Source organism: Eulemur rufifrons, chromosome 15, assembly GCF_041146395.1.
Source record: "Eulemur rufifrons isolate Redbay chromosome 15, OSU_ERuf_1, whole genome shotgun sequence".
In the NCBI taxonomy this organism is placed as follows: Eukaryota; Metazoa; Chordata; class Mammalia; order Primates; family Lemuridae; genus Eulemur; species Eulemur rufifrons.
Window position 1 is genome coordinate 4,557,561 of NC_090997.1, and position 14,703 is coordinate 4,572,263.

General features: G+C 41.1%; 1 protein-coding gene across 1 annotated transcript in view; it reads right to left on the bottom strand.

Moving 5' to 3' along the window:
* Positions 1–1,476: 1,476 nt before the first annotated feature.
* The window catches only part of NUDT3 (nudix hydrolase 3), a 98,045-nt gene continuing 84,818 nt past the window's right edge, over positions 1,477–14,703 (bottom strand). The window contains exons 3-5 of the mRNA XM_069488880.1: positions 6,957–7,001; positions 6,091–6,175; positions 1,477–2,168 (exon numbers count right to left, since the gene is read on the bottom strand). Coding sequence (XP_069344981.1) covers positions 1,990–2,168; positions 6,091–6,175; positions 6,957–7,001 — 309 coding nt within the window. The 3' untranslated portion in view covers positions 1,477–1,989. The remainder of the gene's footprint in view (positions 2,169–6,090; positions 6,176–6,956; positions 7,002–14,703) is intronic.

A 14,703-nucleotide genomic window follows, 5' to 3' on the forward strand; every position in this document is an offset into this window, starting at 1 on the left:
ATCTGTTTTATTTTCCCCTTTATTTGAACAGAACCGTAGAATGCTCTAAGTCAGGCAATAAGAAACAGTGTGTTTGTTTTTCAGTAGGACATGGGAACAGCAAGTTGGTGTTCAGACTCAAGTCCCATGGTGCTATTTCTATCCCCTGGGATCCTTACTTAGGGATATAATTCCTCCCCCACAGGTATGATGGTATCCCAAGAATACCACTGCTTTTTGGCTCTGTGTTTCAAAACTAGGAGAGAGGATGCAAACTAAGAGTAGATAGCAAAACTTAAAGTTCACCCACTAATGTGCCCCAAAATGCTGAACACTAAACGATACAGTGCTACGAGATATACACATTTCTTTTAGTGGGAGGGAAGAGCAAAAGCTTTTCAAAGTTTGAGTATTTATTAGGATTTTTAAATAAGGAGAACTACGATTTGAACTTCACATCTTGGCTATGGTTTGACAAAAGAGATGCCACTAAGAGTATAGTGACAATCTCCTGTCCCAAGACAGGATCAATCAATCAGTGTTCCCCTCTCCAATCATACCCTGATCTCAAGACCCTTTTACTTCCCAACTAAATCATACAACTGGCAAATAAAGCCAGTATGAAACCTGTATCAAAAACCAACAAGAGAGTCCTCAGTGAGCCAATGCCTTACGTGGCCACTCTAGTAAATGATTACGTGGCTTCTCATAGCACTTTTCAGAAGACAGACCTTTCATGTCCTGGTGGAAGACCAGTCTAATATTCTGAGCATGCTCCACGGTGCAATCACAAGTGCTGCAACATTACAAAGACAAGCAAACACCTGAATATTCCCCCAGTGTACTTATCAGGAACTTAATGTGGTTACCCAGTGTGGGGACAGGACTGCGTAGCTGCACTTGCAAAGTACAGTTGGATGCTTAAGAGCACAAGGACAATATCTAGTTCAGCACAGTGTAAGGCATATATGGACAAGAAGAGAGGCCGTTGTAGGCAGTAAGTAGCATTATGGAAAAGAGTCCAAACCAGCAGGATAGAAATGGTGCTCGATGCTCCAGTTTTTTAGATAGTAACCCCAAGAATCCAGTTCAAACCCCAGTGTCAACACGTAGGGCAGAATTCAATCTCTATCATTGTTTCTCCAGATCTGGGCTGAGGCCATTTGCTCCTGGCTTGGTAATAAAAAAGAAAATAGGTTTCTTCCTGTTTCTTTCTTGGCATGGAAACACAGCTTAGAGAAAAGAAGGCCACGAGTCCTGGGAGCACTATGAAGGTAGGTGGACTCTTGCTGAATCCTACATACCTACAGTCAGTGACTGGGGACTAGAGAGAGGACAGGGAAACTTGCCTAGCCACTAGTATTAAAAACAAAAAAAGTAAGTTAATTGTGAGGTTCTCCATTCCAGAAACACCCAAATTAAAAAAAAAAAAAAAAAAAAACAACTTGAAAAAAATAAAGAGTTAAATTCCTCTTTCTAAAAGTCATTTATTTACATATTATATGTCCAGTATATAATGTGTAGATAAATGTATCCTGCAGTGAAAAAGACCAACCTACTGAATTAAACAGTACATTGTAGGACAAATTCTTGAATAGTTTCATCTCATATTGGAATCTTTTAATAAAAAAAAAAAATTAAAAATAAAAGAAAAATGTCTGGCCAGGGCTGGGATGAGACAAACAGGAACACTTCAGAATCCAAGGCAGGGGGAAGGCTGTTTGCCTATCTTCAGAGGACTGTAGGGGTGCGAAAAGGAGGGACAGATCATGCACAAAAGTACTTACAAATTACATACCCAGCCCCCACCCCCCTCGATAAAAAGAGAAGAAAAAGCCCCATCACTTAACACCAAATAGCAACATTATCAATACACCCTTTCTCTGCTGCCCATCATGCCTTATGTGAAAGAAGAGGCCTGTGAGGAGAAGTGAAAAGAGCCAGGGTGAGGGGGAGGTCTGCACTTCAGTCTCCTTTCCGATTTCCGTTTCTCTTACAGGAAGTCTTCAGTCATCTGATGCCCGACATGGAGCTCTGAGCAGAAACCGAGTACGTGGGGGCCACGACCGGGGTGCCATTGTTGGCTGAGTAGCCTTGCCTCAACGTTTCAAAATACGATGCCTGCACGGGCTTGTGACACTGCAACACTTTTATGGCATCTTCTATTGTAAACCACTCCCTCTTCCTTCCTGTGGAGGCAGAGAGAAAAAGAAATTAGTACAAGATGGAAGCAATGAGGTTTCTGAGTGTAGAACTTTTGAGAAAACATTGAAGAAACCATTAAAGCAATGCTCCCCAATACCTTTTAAATATGTATTTTATTTTTTTCCTTATATTGTTCTTACAAAAGTAATACAAGCACATTTTATATGCTTCAAATATGACACAAATGCCTAATGAAGAAAATAGGTGAGAAATCTGAACACGGTGGAGCTAAGAGTAACTGTGCAGAACTGCTCTGCAGAGAGAGCCACTGCTAGTGGTTTCCTCCCGCCCGCCCGGCCTGGGCTCTCCCTGCTGCACTCCGGGGCCGAAGCCCAGCAGCATCCCTGCCGCATGGAAAATCAGCATGCACACCAGCTGCCAGCATTGCTAGAATGGCTGGCTTATAATCAGTTACTTATTTTAAAAAATTTTTATAGGAGTGATTTATCTACATAATAGAAAATATTTAAAAAAGAAAAAATAATCTCAATACAATCACTCTTGACTTTTCAGTATATGTTTTTACTCTTTTTAAGTGTATGTTTTTAAATCCTTTATTATTTTTTCTCTTATAAAAGTAATAAAGTATCATTGTTTAAAATTGGAGAAACAGAGGAAAGTACAAAGAATACAATTAGGGACCCATGATCTTTTTTTTTTTTTTTTAAAGAGACAGGGTCTCACTTTGTTGCCCGGGGTGGAGTACAGTGGGGTCATCATAGCTCACTGCAGCCTCAAACTCCTGGGCTCAAGCCATCCTCCCAAGCAGCTGGAACTACAGGTGCGTGCCACCACACCCGGCTAATTTTTCTACTTTTTTTAGAGATAGGGTGTCGTTCAGTTGCCCAGGCTGGTCTTGAACTCCTCTCAAACAATCCTCCCACCTCAGCCCCCAAGTAACTGGGATTACAGGCCTGAACTAACACACCTGGCCCCATAATCTTACAAACCAGAAATGACCACTCTTAATACCTTAGTGCAACTGGTTTTTTTCCCATTCATACTTGAAAAAGAAATCGTATTTAAACAACTATAATCAGACCATGCTTTCAGGTGCTCTGAACCCTGACGGGCCCTGCTAGAGGGCTGTGCTAGGACCCGAACTCTGAAGCCAGCGTAGCGTGCTGGGCTCCGATCACATCACAGGCTCCCTGAGCTGTGCAGCCCGGGGCGATTCACTGAGCCTCCCTGTTCCCTGTTTTCCTCATCTATAAAGTAGAGATAATCTGCAGGACTTGTCTCACAAGTTTGTTCTGAGAATTCACAGGTAAAGCACCTGAAGAGTCTGGCACATAGTGTGAGTCGCTTTTTTATTGATTCTTATTTACTTCACACTGTTTCTTAAGCAATTTTGTATGTTATAAAAAAGTATTACATTTAAGTAGACTGGTGGTTACCAGAGGCTGAGAAGGAGAGGGAGGAGGGAGAGAATGAGGGGGGAAAAGAAGAATATAATGTATTTATTATACTGAGTCGTACACTTAAAATGGTAAAGATGGTAAACTATATATGCATATTTTACCTCAATAAAAAATAAATTAAAAAATATGACACTTAACGCCTGCATTTTGTCATAACGTCTAGCATGAATTTATTGTCATTCATTTAACCATTTCCCTATCATTGGACATCAACAGCCTGCAATTTTAATTACTATACATAATGCTATGATTAAAACAAAATCTTTATCCTTGTTTTTTTTTCTTTTTTTAACCTCCCAGGGAAAGATCCCTACCATAGGACTATAAGAATAAAGCATTTCAACTTTCAAGAGCTCTTGATATATATATACTGCTAAACTGCTTTCCAGAAGGGCTACTCCAGAAGGTCCTATGCGTGTCAGAATGTTAGTCTTGCCACACCCCACCAGCACTGTCTTTTCGTTTTTTTTCTTAAGAGATGGGGTCTCCCTCTGTCGCCCAAGCCGGAGTGGTGGGATCATAGCTCACTGCAGTCTCAAATTCTTGGGCTGAGGCTATCCTCCTGTCTGAGGACTATAGGCATGTACCACCACACCCAGCTAAATTTTTATTTTTATTTTTTGTACAGATGGCATCTTACTATGTTGCTTAGGTTGATCTCGAACTCCTGGCTGAAAGCCATTCTCCCACCTTGGCCTCCCAAGATGCTGGGATTCCAGGTGTGAGCTCCTGTGCCTGGCCCACGTTATCTTTTCTTTATCACTGCCAATTCTTTAGGTGAAAATCAGTACCTCATTTTGGTTTTCATTTCAATTTCCTATCTTAATGTATGTCTATATCTATATATATACACACACACATAATAATCAGGGGGGGTGTGTGTGTGTGTGTGTGTGTGTATATATATATATATAAAACTATACCCTGCTTTTTTCATTCACCAACACTATTTTATAAGCATTTCCCCATAATACATAGCTTTCGTAACTGTGGTGTTTAATAGCTTTGTAACATTTCGTCAGAGGAATGTATCTTTACTCACTTGTCATTCGTGTGTTGTACATTTCAGATGCAATTTTTCATTTGTAGGATAATGCTAGGAAGAGCATCTAAAGGAAGCTCATAGGCTTACTGCTCGTATTTTAGATTATTTCATTAGAAGTAAGAGTACAGGTAATAACCTTGTTTGGATATTAACAGAGCAATGGTACCTTAAAAATTAATATCACAAGTGTGTGACTCCCGCCTGACAGAGAGTGCCCTGAAGATAGGGCCACACCACACTCATCTGTATCTCCTTTTCAGGCCCTACCACTGGCTGTCAAGGAGTCTGTTTTCAATATACCCACGATGAATTTATTTACTTAAATATATTGCGTTATCACCAGACACAAAGGCATTAAGAGCCAAAGGGCCAGGAAGTGCCCAGATTAACAGTACGAGGGGCATGATGGCGAGGCAAGCACTAACAACACAGGGGTTTTGACAAGTGAGTCTGCCAATTTATAGCAGAAATTAATATACTTTTCTAGTATATACTTTTCTTCAGAGGTAAAAAATTAAACCATGAGCCAACCATTAAACCACCTCAGTTTTTAGGTTCAAAAGATATACACGCAATAGAGCAAAGAAAATAGCTCCTCTCCTTTGGGAGAAAGCCGGGTGTACATAAAGGGCAACATAAATAAGACTGGAAACCACCTCCACTACTCTGCATCTACTGAATGATTTTCTGGAGGGGCTCACACCACCAGATCAACACTGTTTTCTCCGACAACAGGAATGAGTGTCATGAGGAACCAGACCAAGGTCCTGCTCTCACTTTCGGTCCCCAAGGCTAGCAGCAGGCCCTCAATCAAGATCTGCTCAGGATGCAGAGAGGTGCAACCCTTTTTGGAAAGAACCCAATTTGATTTTAGAAACATTTCTTAAACTTGTTTTTTCTTTTTGAGACAGGGTTTTGCTCTGTCTCCAGGGCTAGAGTGCAATGGCGTCATCCCAGCTCACTGCAGCCTCAAACTCCTGGAGTCAAGCGATCCTCCTGCCTCAGCCTCCCGAGTAGCAGGGACTAAAGGCATGCGCCACCATGCCTGGATAATTTTTTTTTTTTTTTTGTAGAGACCAGGTCTCGCTACATTGCCCAGGCTAGTCTTAAACTCCTGGCCTCAAGTGATCCTTCCATGTCAGCCTCCCAAAGTGCAAGAATTACAGGCGTGAGCCACCGCATCCAACAGAAACAGTATTTCTTATTTTTATGGGCCATGTTTCTGTTTGTTGACCACGTACCCACCACCCGCCTTCAGCTTCCACTTGAACATTTCAAAATACTAACTTTCTCAAGTTCAAAATATACATGCTTTTCAAAATTATTATTAAATACATCCTTCTATTATTTCTTTTCTTTATTAGACTCCTGTTTCTGTTTCTGAGTAATACAAGGGCTGGTTGTGGGGAGCCCTTCTGAGGCTGTCTGGCGACAACTTACCAATGTTTACCGAGTCTTCCCAGTCTTCCAGCACTTCCGTGACAACTAGCACATAGACATACGTCCTGTGCTTCCTCTCCTGGTTCTGAAGAACAAAGAGAGAAAGAGGAAGAGTTTCTCCTTAGAGAGTTAGGATTACTTAAATGAAACACACTCTTACACATATGTCTAGAGTGCTTAAGACACAAAGATTCCTTTTTCTTTTTTCATCATCCTACAAACATGGGCACATGATTTAAAACAGACCACACCTAGATTTGAGGGTGTGTTCTCTGGACAGACTTTCAAAGCCAAATCTTTACGTTTGTTTTTCCTCCTCCTTTCCCTAAATGCAGCTTCGCAGGAATGCTGTGACCTCTCAAGGAAAAGGCACCATGCCAACGTAACCAGCTGAACACCAGGAGAGGAGAGACTGTGGATGAGAGGGGCAACAGAGAGGTCTCCTGCTTCGGGGACCTCAGCAAGGCAAACAAGCTGAGCGTCTCGCACAGCTCCCCTTTTCCTACTGACCCTGCGCAGCTCTATTCCTCCTGATTTATCACTTCCTTTTGCCTTCTACCACGGCCTATTTCCTTGTTTTCTCTGGCTTTGCTACAGTTAATTATCTTCTATTTTTCTTCTATTTTCTCTACATTTATCTACCCTTCTTCCCACCTTCGGAGGAGAGGAAGAAAGAATAGGTAAGGCAATTCCAGTTGTTTGGAGGAGGAGACTATGGGATTTAAAATAGAAAGCATGCTATTCTCTGCTCGTGCTGCTTTGTTTGGAAAACTCATTGAAATGGAGATGGCACCTTTCCTACATTAATATCTGTGGTTATTAATATGATATGATACCATCTGCACTGAAGATTTTAATATGCTTACCTCAAAAATTCCAACTAGTCTTCCCAATGTCCCTTTTACTCCAGCCTGAAAAAAGAAAAAGAAAAATTAACACATTGATACTATTATATTGCTGGTCTCATTCTGAATCTTCTTGAGCAGATTGTAAAATAGAAATAAAAAACAAGAGGACACAACTCAGGCAGACTCCAGGTCTACAGAGGTTATGCGAGTGTTTCCTGTGTGTCACAGACTGCTAACAGCAAGGCACGCTCTGGGGAGGGAGAATTCCTCTCATCTCTCCTGGTCTCTCTCCCCACTGCAAAGCTAGCCTAACAGAGTGAGACAATCAAGGCCATGAAGCCTATCAAAAATATTCTGAAGCACTGATTAGTTCACTGATTCATTCATTCAACAAATATATATTTAATGCTTAATTTGAGCCAGAAAATAATACAGGTGCCAGAAGTACAGTGATCAATAAATAGGCTAGAATACAAGATCCCATGGGAGCAAGACTCTTGTTTGACTTGTTCTTGGCTGTCTGTATGCAATATGCCAGAAGAGAGTTCAGTAGCCTGCAGGACTTTAGGAAAGCACAAGTCAACAAGAACATAAACATGATAATTCTACTAGTAATAGGTATTATGACAGAAATGCACAGAGCAATGTGATGGATAGAGAGTGACAAGAAGAGGGGCAAATTCAGTGGGTAAGGCTGGGCGCGGTGGCTCACACCTGTAATCCTAGCACTCTGGGAGGCTGAAGCAGGAGGATTGCTTCAGCACAGGAGTTTGAGGTTGCTGTGAGCCAGGCTGATGCCATGGCACTCTAGCCTGGGTGACAGAGTCAAACTCTGTTTTGGAAAAAAAAAAAATTCAGTGGGTAGATCTTCTTAATATATACTATCTCCTATTGGTCCTTCCATATTTTTTTTTAGATTTGTATCTGATACGTCATAGATGAATTTTTCAGTCTGTTCCAATTTAGTAATTTTATTTTTTACTGTATCCAGGTTGATGTCTTTCACTTTTACCTGTTCTTTTTATATCTACTTGTTTCTATAATGTATGCTTTTGTTTTCACAATTTTTTATTCTTTTTAAAGAGAAGTTATTCCTTCATTTACTTTTCTTTTCTTTTTTTTTTTTTTTGAGACAAAGTCTCACTCTGTTGCCCAGGCTACAGTGCCATGGCGTCAGCCTAGCTCACAGCAACCTCAAACTCCTGGGCTCAAATGATCCGCCCGCCTCGGCCTCCCAGAGTGTTAGGATTACAGGTGTGAGCCACCATGCCTTCTTCATTAACTTCTGAATATCTTGAGGATATTTAGGTTCTCTGCCAGGCCATTCTATGTAAGTTCATTTCATCTGAAGGTGAATTCATGTTTCCAGTTGAGCTGCTTTTATCAGACTCTCCAGAGCCAAGTCTCAAAGTGATTGTTTAGGTGCCCCAAGGTAATGTGGGGGATTACTGCTAATGGAGCCATGGAATCAGAGGGTGGCCTGGCTCTGTCCTTTGCTGGGCACTACATCTGTGTCCTCCCCCTACTCAGGCCCACATCGTTCTAAAAGTCTAAATTCCTTGTGTCCTTTCATCCCCCCGATTCCATTTCAGGAGGGGCACCTGAACTCCCCTCACTCCAAGAGGTCCAACCACCAGCCACCTGAGGCTAGGCAGGCTGCACCTTTCTCTTGCCATTCTGCAATTCTGCTACGTTTCTGATCCATGAGGGTAAACCCACCTTTCATATGGGCCAGGCCACGTCTTTCTGGGTTTTGCTTTTTAGATTTCCTCTGTTTTTGCTGGGAGTAGAAGGGTGAAAGATGAGGGAAAGAAAAACCCCTGGAAGTGTCTGGGTGATACTGTAGTTTGCTTTCTATCACTACTCCCATGTTATTTGTGTAATCAATTAAAAATCAAAATAAGAATACTTAAAATACTAAAAAAATGCTAACCTGGCACTCAATAAGTTTGTATAGAATAAACAAAAATTTTAAATAAGTGCTCTAAAAGATCTTGGCTGGGTGCAGTGGTTCATGCCTGTAATCCTAGCACTCTAGGAGGCCGAGGCAGGTGGATCATTTGAGTTCAGGAGTTCGAGACCAGCCTGAGCAAGAGCGAGATCCTGTCTCTACTAAAAATAGAAAGAAATGATCTGGACAACTAAAAATATATATAGAAAAAATTAGCCGGGCATGGTGGCGCATGTCTGTAGTCCCAGCTACTCCAGAGGCTGAGGCAGGAGGATCGCTTGAGCCCAGGAGTTTGAGGTTTCTGTGAGCTAGGCTGACGCCACAGCACTCTAGCTGGGGCAACAGAGTGAAACTCTTTGTCTGGGGAAAAAAAAACAATAACAAAAAACAATTGTACTCTAAAAGTTCTTAAGAGGCCAGGCGTGGTAGCTCACACCTATAAACCCAGCACTTTGGGAGACCAACGCGGGAGGATCCCTGGAGGTCAGGAGTTTGAGACCGGCCTGAGCAACATAGCAAGACACCTCATCTCTACAAAAAATAAAAAAAATTAGCTGGGCACAGAGGATTGTGCCTGTGGTCCCAGCTACTGGGGAGGCTGAGGCAGGAGGATCGCTTGAGCCCAGGAGTTCGAGGCTGCAGTGAGCTATGATCGACTGGGGCCATAGCATTCATGCCTGGGCAAGAGCTAGACCCTGTTTCAAAAATAAAACTTAAAAAAAAAATTAAAACTTCTTAAGACATATTTAATAACAGAAATAACAGAAGCTGGTTTAAAGGCCTAGACTCCTAAATGACATATTTTGAAATTAATTTTTGTTATTTATCTGTCAAAGAATTCTATTCCTTTCTCTTGCCAACATTCCTGCTTTCTCTATTTTATAACCATTCAGCCATGTGGCTTTTTGTTTACTTGAATGGAAATGTCTACCATTTCTTAATTAAATTGCTTCTCTCCCTTTTTAGAAGTAATTGCCCTCCATAGCCAGCTAAAACTAGCTAGCTTATACTTCTTATACTTCATGAATTAACTGAAGAAGCTGCCTGAACAAGTGGGACAAGCTGCCGGGCCAGCCTGGACTGAAAAGCCAGCTCTGTACTCTGATCCCGGGCAGGCCAGTCACGCTTAGATCATCTGAGACATGTCGCCTGTGCTCCTGCCACAGGCCTCCACTAACAGGCCTGGGAGGAGAGCTATCAGGGCAGGCAAGGGCCGGGCAGGGAAGGAGTGAGGAAAGATTTAAGAGGCCATCATTCACTTTCTCTTCTGCAAAGCAGAGAGAGTGGTCTTTTTAGCAGCTACTGTCCAACTAATTTATTTTTTCTTGAAGAAACCAGAAATTTAGAAAATAATCTCTAAACTTTAGGACACAATCGACTTATTATGACAAATATAATTTATTTAAAACTCTTGTTTAGTAGTAATTTCTGCATTCAACACCAACATACATCTATGATTTCACTGTGTCAGAAGCACTTGGAAAAAATATAAAAGCATCTTTCTTTCTGAAACAGATGTAATTTTGTAAAGTCTAGTGTAAATCAAATAATACTGCTGTTTTGTACACCAAAATTTCAGTGGCATTTATTTTCACTTCTAATTAATCCTCAACTTGTAGAAACTAATATATAAAAACATATTTTTTTCTTTTAGAGACAGGGTCTTGTCACGTTGCCTAGGCTGGGCTCAAGTGATCCTCCTGTCTCAGCCTCCCAAAATAGCTGGGACTACAGGCGCGCACCATTGTGCTGGCTAATCATAGTTTTATTTGTCCCTTAACCTTTCTTTCAGGTTTTATACTAATACTTAGGAAATCTACTCGGCAAAATTCTATTTAAAATGATACTACTAAGAATTGTACAGAAAAAGCAAAGTAGTACCACATTTACCAGTTTTTAAAAATTGAGATTGAGCAGTTTTCTTAGGAAGAGGTCTCCCCTTCAGCAAGAGAATTTCAGGTCTTTAAAGTCATAGTTCTGACAGAGCAAGATTCCGCATAGGCAATGGCCCTCTGAGACAGAGTTCACTTTAACTATCTTACTTTATCACAATTCTCTTGCACCCAGGGTCCAACATTCATCTCCTACCTCTGTTTCAAATCCTGCCACAAGCAATCTGAGAGTAGGTTATTTTTACCTCTCACATGATCTCTGCATGCAGGTTAGGAGAGGTGTCAGGGCCACATATGACAGATATTTGGCTCACACATTTCGGGATAAGATTGGATTCTGGGTATATGTAAGTTTGGTCCAGTCAGGGTTCTAGTATGGACCTGTTTTTCTCAAAATTATACGAAAGCAGTTACAATTTGAATCTATATGTCAAACGTCCCTAATCGAGAGAAGGAGTCTTTATTTAAAAGCTCATCTTGGCTGGGCGCGGTGGCTCACGCCTGTAATCCTAGCACTCTGGGAGGCCGAGGTGGGCGGATCGTTTGAGCTCAGGAGTTCGAGACCAGCCTGAGCAAGAGTGAGACTCTACTAAAAATAGAAAAAATTAGCCGGTCAACTAAAAACAGAAACAAAAAATTAGCCAGGCGTGGTGGCAAGCACCTGTAGTCCCAGCTACCTGGGAGGCTCAGGCAGGAAGATCGCTTGAGCCCAGGAGTTTGAGGTTGCTGTGAGCTAGGCTGATGCAACGGCACTCTAGCCCGGGCAACAGAGTGAGACTCTGTCTCAGAAAAAAAAAAAAAAAAAAAAATTCAGTGGGCACAAAGTGGGTCGTCACCTCTTTAAACTGGTTTTTCACTCTAAGGTGGACGTTTTGGCAGACACAGATTCTGCTGGGGGGGGTGCTGTGGCACACTTGGAGAAGGTATGCCTAAATAAGGCATAAGGAACTCCACTGCCCTGTGCAGTGACTGGTGCAGGGGTGTTGGTATGAACCAGTTCTGAGTCAATACCTCTGGAGAGGTTGTCTCCTGGGGATTCCTGGGAAAGATTTCTCACTATGATAACAAGACTGCACAAAAAGAAACCCTACACTTCCTTGCTTGTCAGGTAAGCATCTGAAACATGGAGCTGCCACAGTCATCTTGTGATCATTAGGGAAAGGCCAAAAGAATCAGTGAGAAGCTGACCCAAAACCCTGATGCTGCTGAGCTGCAATGAGGTCATGGCCAACCTCTGGATTTCTAAAGTGAGAAAAATAACTGATGGTGTTGAAGCTGTAATATTAATACTTCTAGTTATGTATTCTGTTATTTGTAGCTAAAAACTTCCTGCTACTTCTTCCCTTGATTTTAAAAGGTAGCTCTCTAAGGAAGACCAAGTATCCCAAAACAAAAATTCTGAATATGCTATTGCTTGGTCATTTCCAGAAAAAAAGAAAAAATCTGAACATTTAAGGAAGCTATAATATAAAAAACTTTCTATATTAAAGCAATAAACCCAGTCCTAAAGGAGCACAGGGGAGCAACTCTAATGCAAATGCCTGTATCAGGAAACCCATGAACAATATACGGTCCTCAATGCACGTAACTATTTGGCACTTATCAAGATTGGCAATTACAGAAGGAAAGAATCACAGTGAAGACAGACAGAAGTGGATAGGAAGCCTGCGGAGGTCCAACGACGTAATCAAATCACAGGGTTTTTTGGTTTTTTTTTAATGAAATATTTCAAACAGCAAAAAAGAAAATAATAAACATTCATGCTCTCACTACCCAGCTTTGTCAAGTGTTACGTATCATTTTGTGTCTCGTTTTTTAAAAAGAAAGAAATAAAACTAGCTGGGCATGACGGGTCATGCCTTTAGTCCCAGCTATCTTAGAGGCTGAGGTGGGAGGATCGCTTGAGCCCAGGAGTTTGAGGCCAGCCTGGGTTACATAGGTGACCCTTTCTCTCTCCTTTTTTTTTGGGGGGGACAGAGTCTCACTCTGTCACCCTGGCTACTCATCCAAGAATCTACTGCATCGTTCTATTTATTCAGGTCTTCCTTGATTCCATCAACAAAGCTGTATTATTTTCACTGTAAAGATCTTATACTCTATTAGTCTATAGCAGGGTATTTTAGCTTTGTTGCTATTATGAATGACATATTTTTTAAAGTTATATACTTTCTAACTGATTACTGCTGGCTTAAAGAAATATTGTTGGTTTTTTCAATATTAATCTTATGTGTTGCAACCCTTCTAAATACAGTGGTGTCAATCATAGTTCACTGCAACCTCCAACTCTTGGGCTCATATGATCCTCCTGCCTCAGCCTCCCGAGTAGCTCGGACTACAGGCATGTGCCACCATGCCTGGCTAATTTTTCTATTTTTTTGTAGAGATAGGGTGTCACTCTTGCTCAGGCTGGTCTCAAACTCCCGAGCTCAAGCAATCCTCCCGCCTTGGCCTCCCAGAGTGCTAGGATTATAGGCGTGAGCCATTGCACCTGGTCTGACTCTTTCTCTTAACAACAACAACAACAACAACAACAACAAATTACTTTAGTTGTTGGAAAGTTATCTATTTTAGGAATTTACCATAATTTATTAATTCATTCACTTGTTTGCTTAGTTCTACTATTTAAAAAATTGCTGCAAAAACCCGTTTTGTAGATCTCATTACCACGTGTGAAAGTTTCTCTAAAATCTATACTCAAAGTTGAATTTTGGAGTCACAGACGATAAGTACCTCTCATTTTCCCAGATATTATCCAGTTGCTCTCTTCAGTAGATCAACTGCAGAAATGGCTATCATTCTCCATCTGTCCATGTCCTTTGAAATGCAATTCTGTAGCTCTTCCTACCAAGAGGTAGAATCTACTTACCCACCCCTATATCTAGGCTTGCCTTGTGCCTTGCTTTGGACACCACAATGTAGAAGAATGGCATGCCAGTTCCAAACCTAGGCCTCAAGAGGCCTTGCAGTTTCCACTTTTTCTCCTGGAACTCTGCCACTGGCATATGAATAGCCTGACCTAACCTCCTAAGGGATGAAAGGCTACAGCTGTCTAGGATGAGCAGCCTACAGCCAGCCAATCTTAAAACTGTAAGAATAGCCAGGGTCAGCGGAGTTGCCTACTCAACCCAGAGCTGGCTACAGACATCTGAATAGTCCAGCTGACACTAGAAGTTGACCTTGGCTTGTAAGCAGCAGTAAATACTATTTTAAGCCACTGCATTTTGGAATAGTTTGTTATACAGCAAACTGATACACTCTCCAAAGTATATAAGCAGTGTATGAGTTGTCATTGCTCTTGTTCCTCAATACTCGGTATTTGTTGTTAGCCATTTCCCCCTTGCCTTTTTTTGGTCAATGTAATGAGCGTGAAATTGTATTACATCACTTTTTAATTGAAATTGTGCGCTTTTTCCTACATTCAATGGACATTCAGTTTTCTTCCTCTGGGAGTTATATAGTTGTATTCTTAGTTTCCTTTTTTTGGCAAGTAACTGTTTTAATGGTCTACAGAAGTTGTTTGTATCTTCTTGATACTTATATTCTGTGGTAAATATTTTCTCCCAGTCTGGCACTTGTCTTTTACCATGTTGTTGCTGTTCTTCGCTGAACATGTTTTATTAGACGTAGTTGATTTTATCTTTATCTTTTGTGTAAGTCATCTTGTTTAAGAAATACATCCCTATCCAATGGCAGAAATTTAGTCTCCTATATTTGTTCTAATTGTCCGAGAGTTTTATACTATGATCCATCTGTAATTTATTTCCAAATAGCCAATGGTCGAGATACTCCAGAATAGAGCCATGGATATTACTCTGTTTTACTAATCTAGTTGTTATGTACTAAATAGCATATGATTTTAATGAATACAGCTTTATCTTAATAACTGGTTTTCTTTTTCAAAAAACTTCTAAGCCAGTTTTTT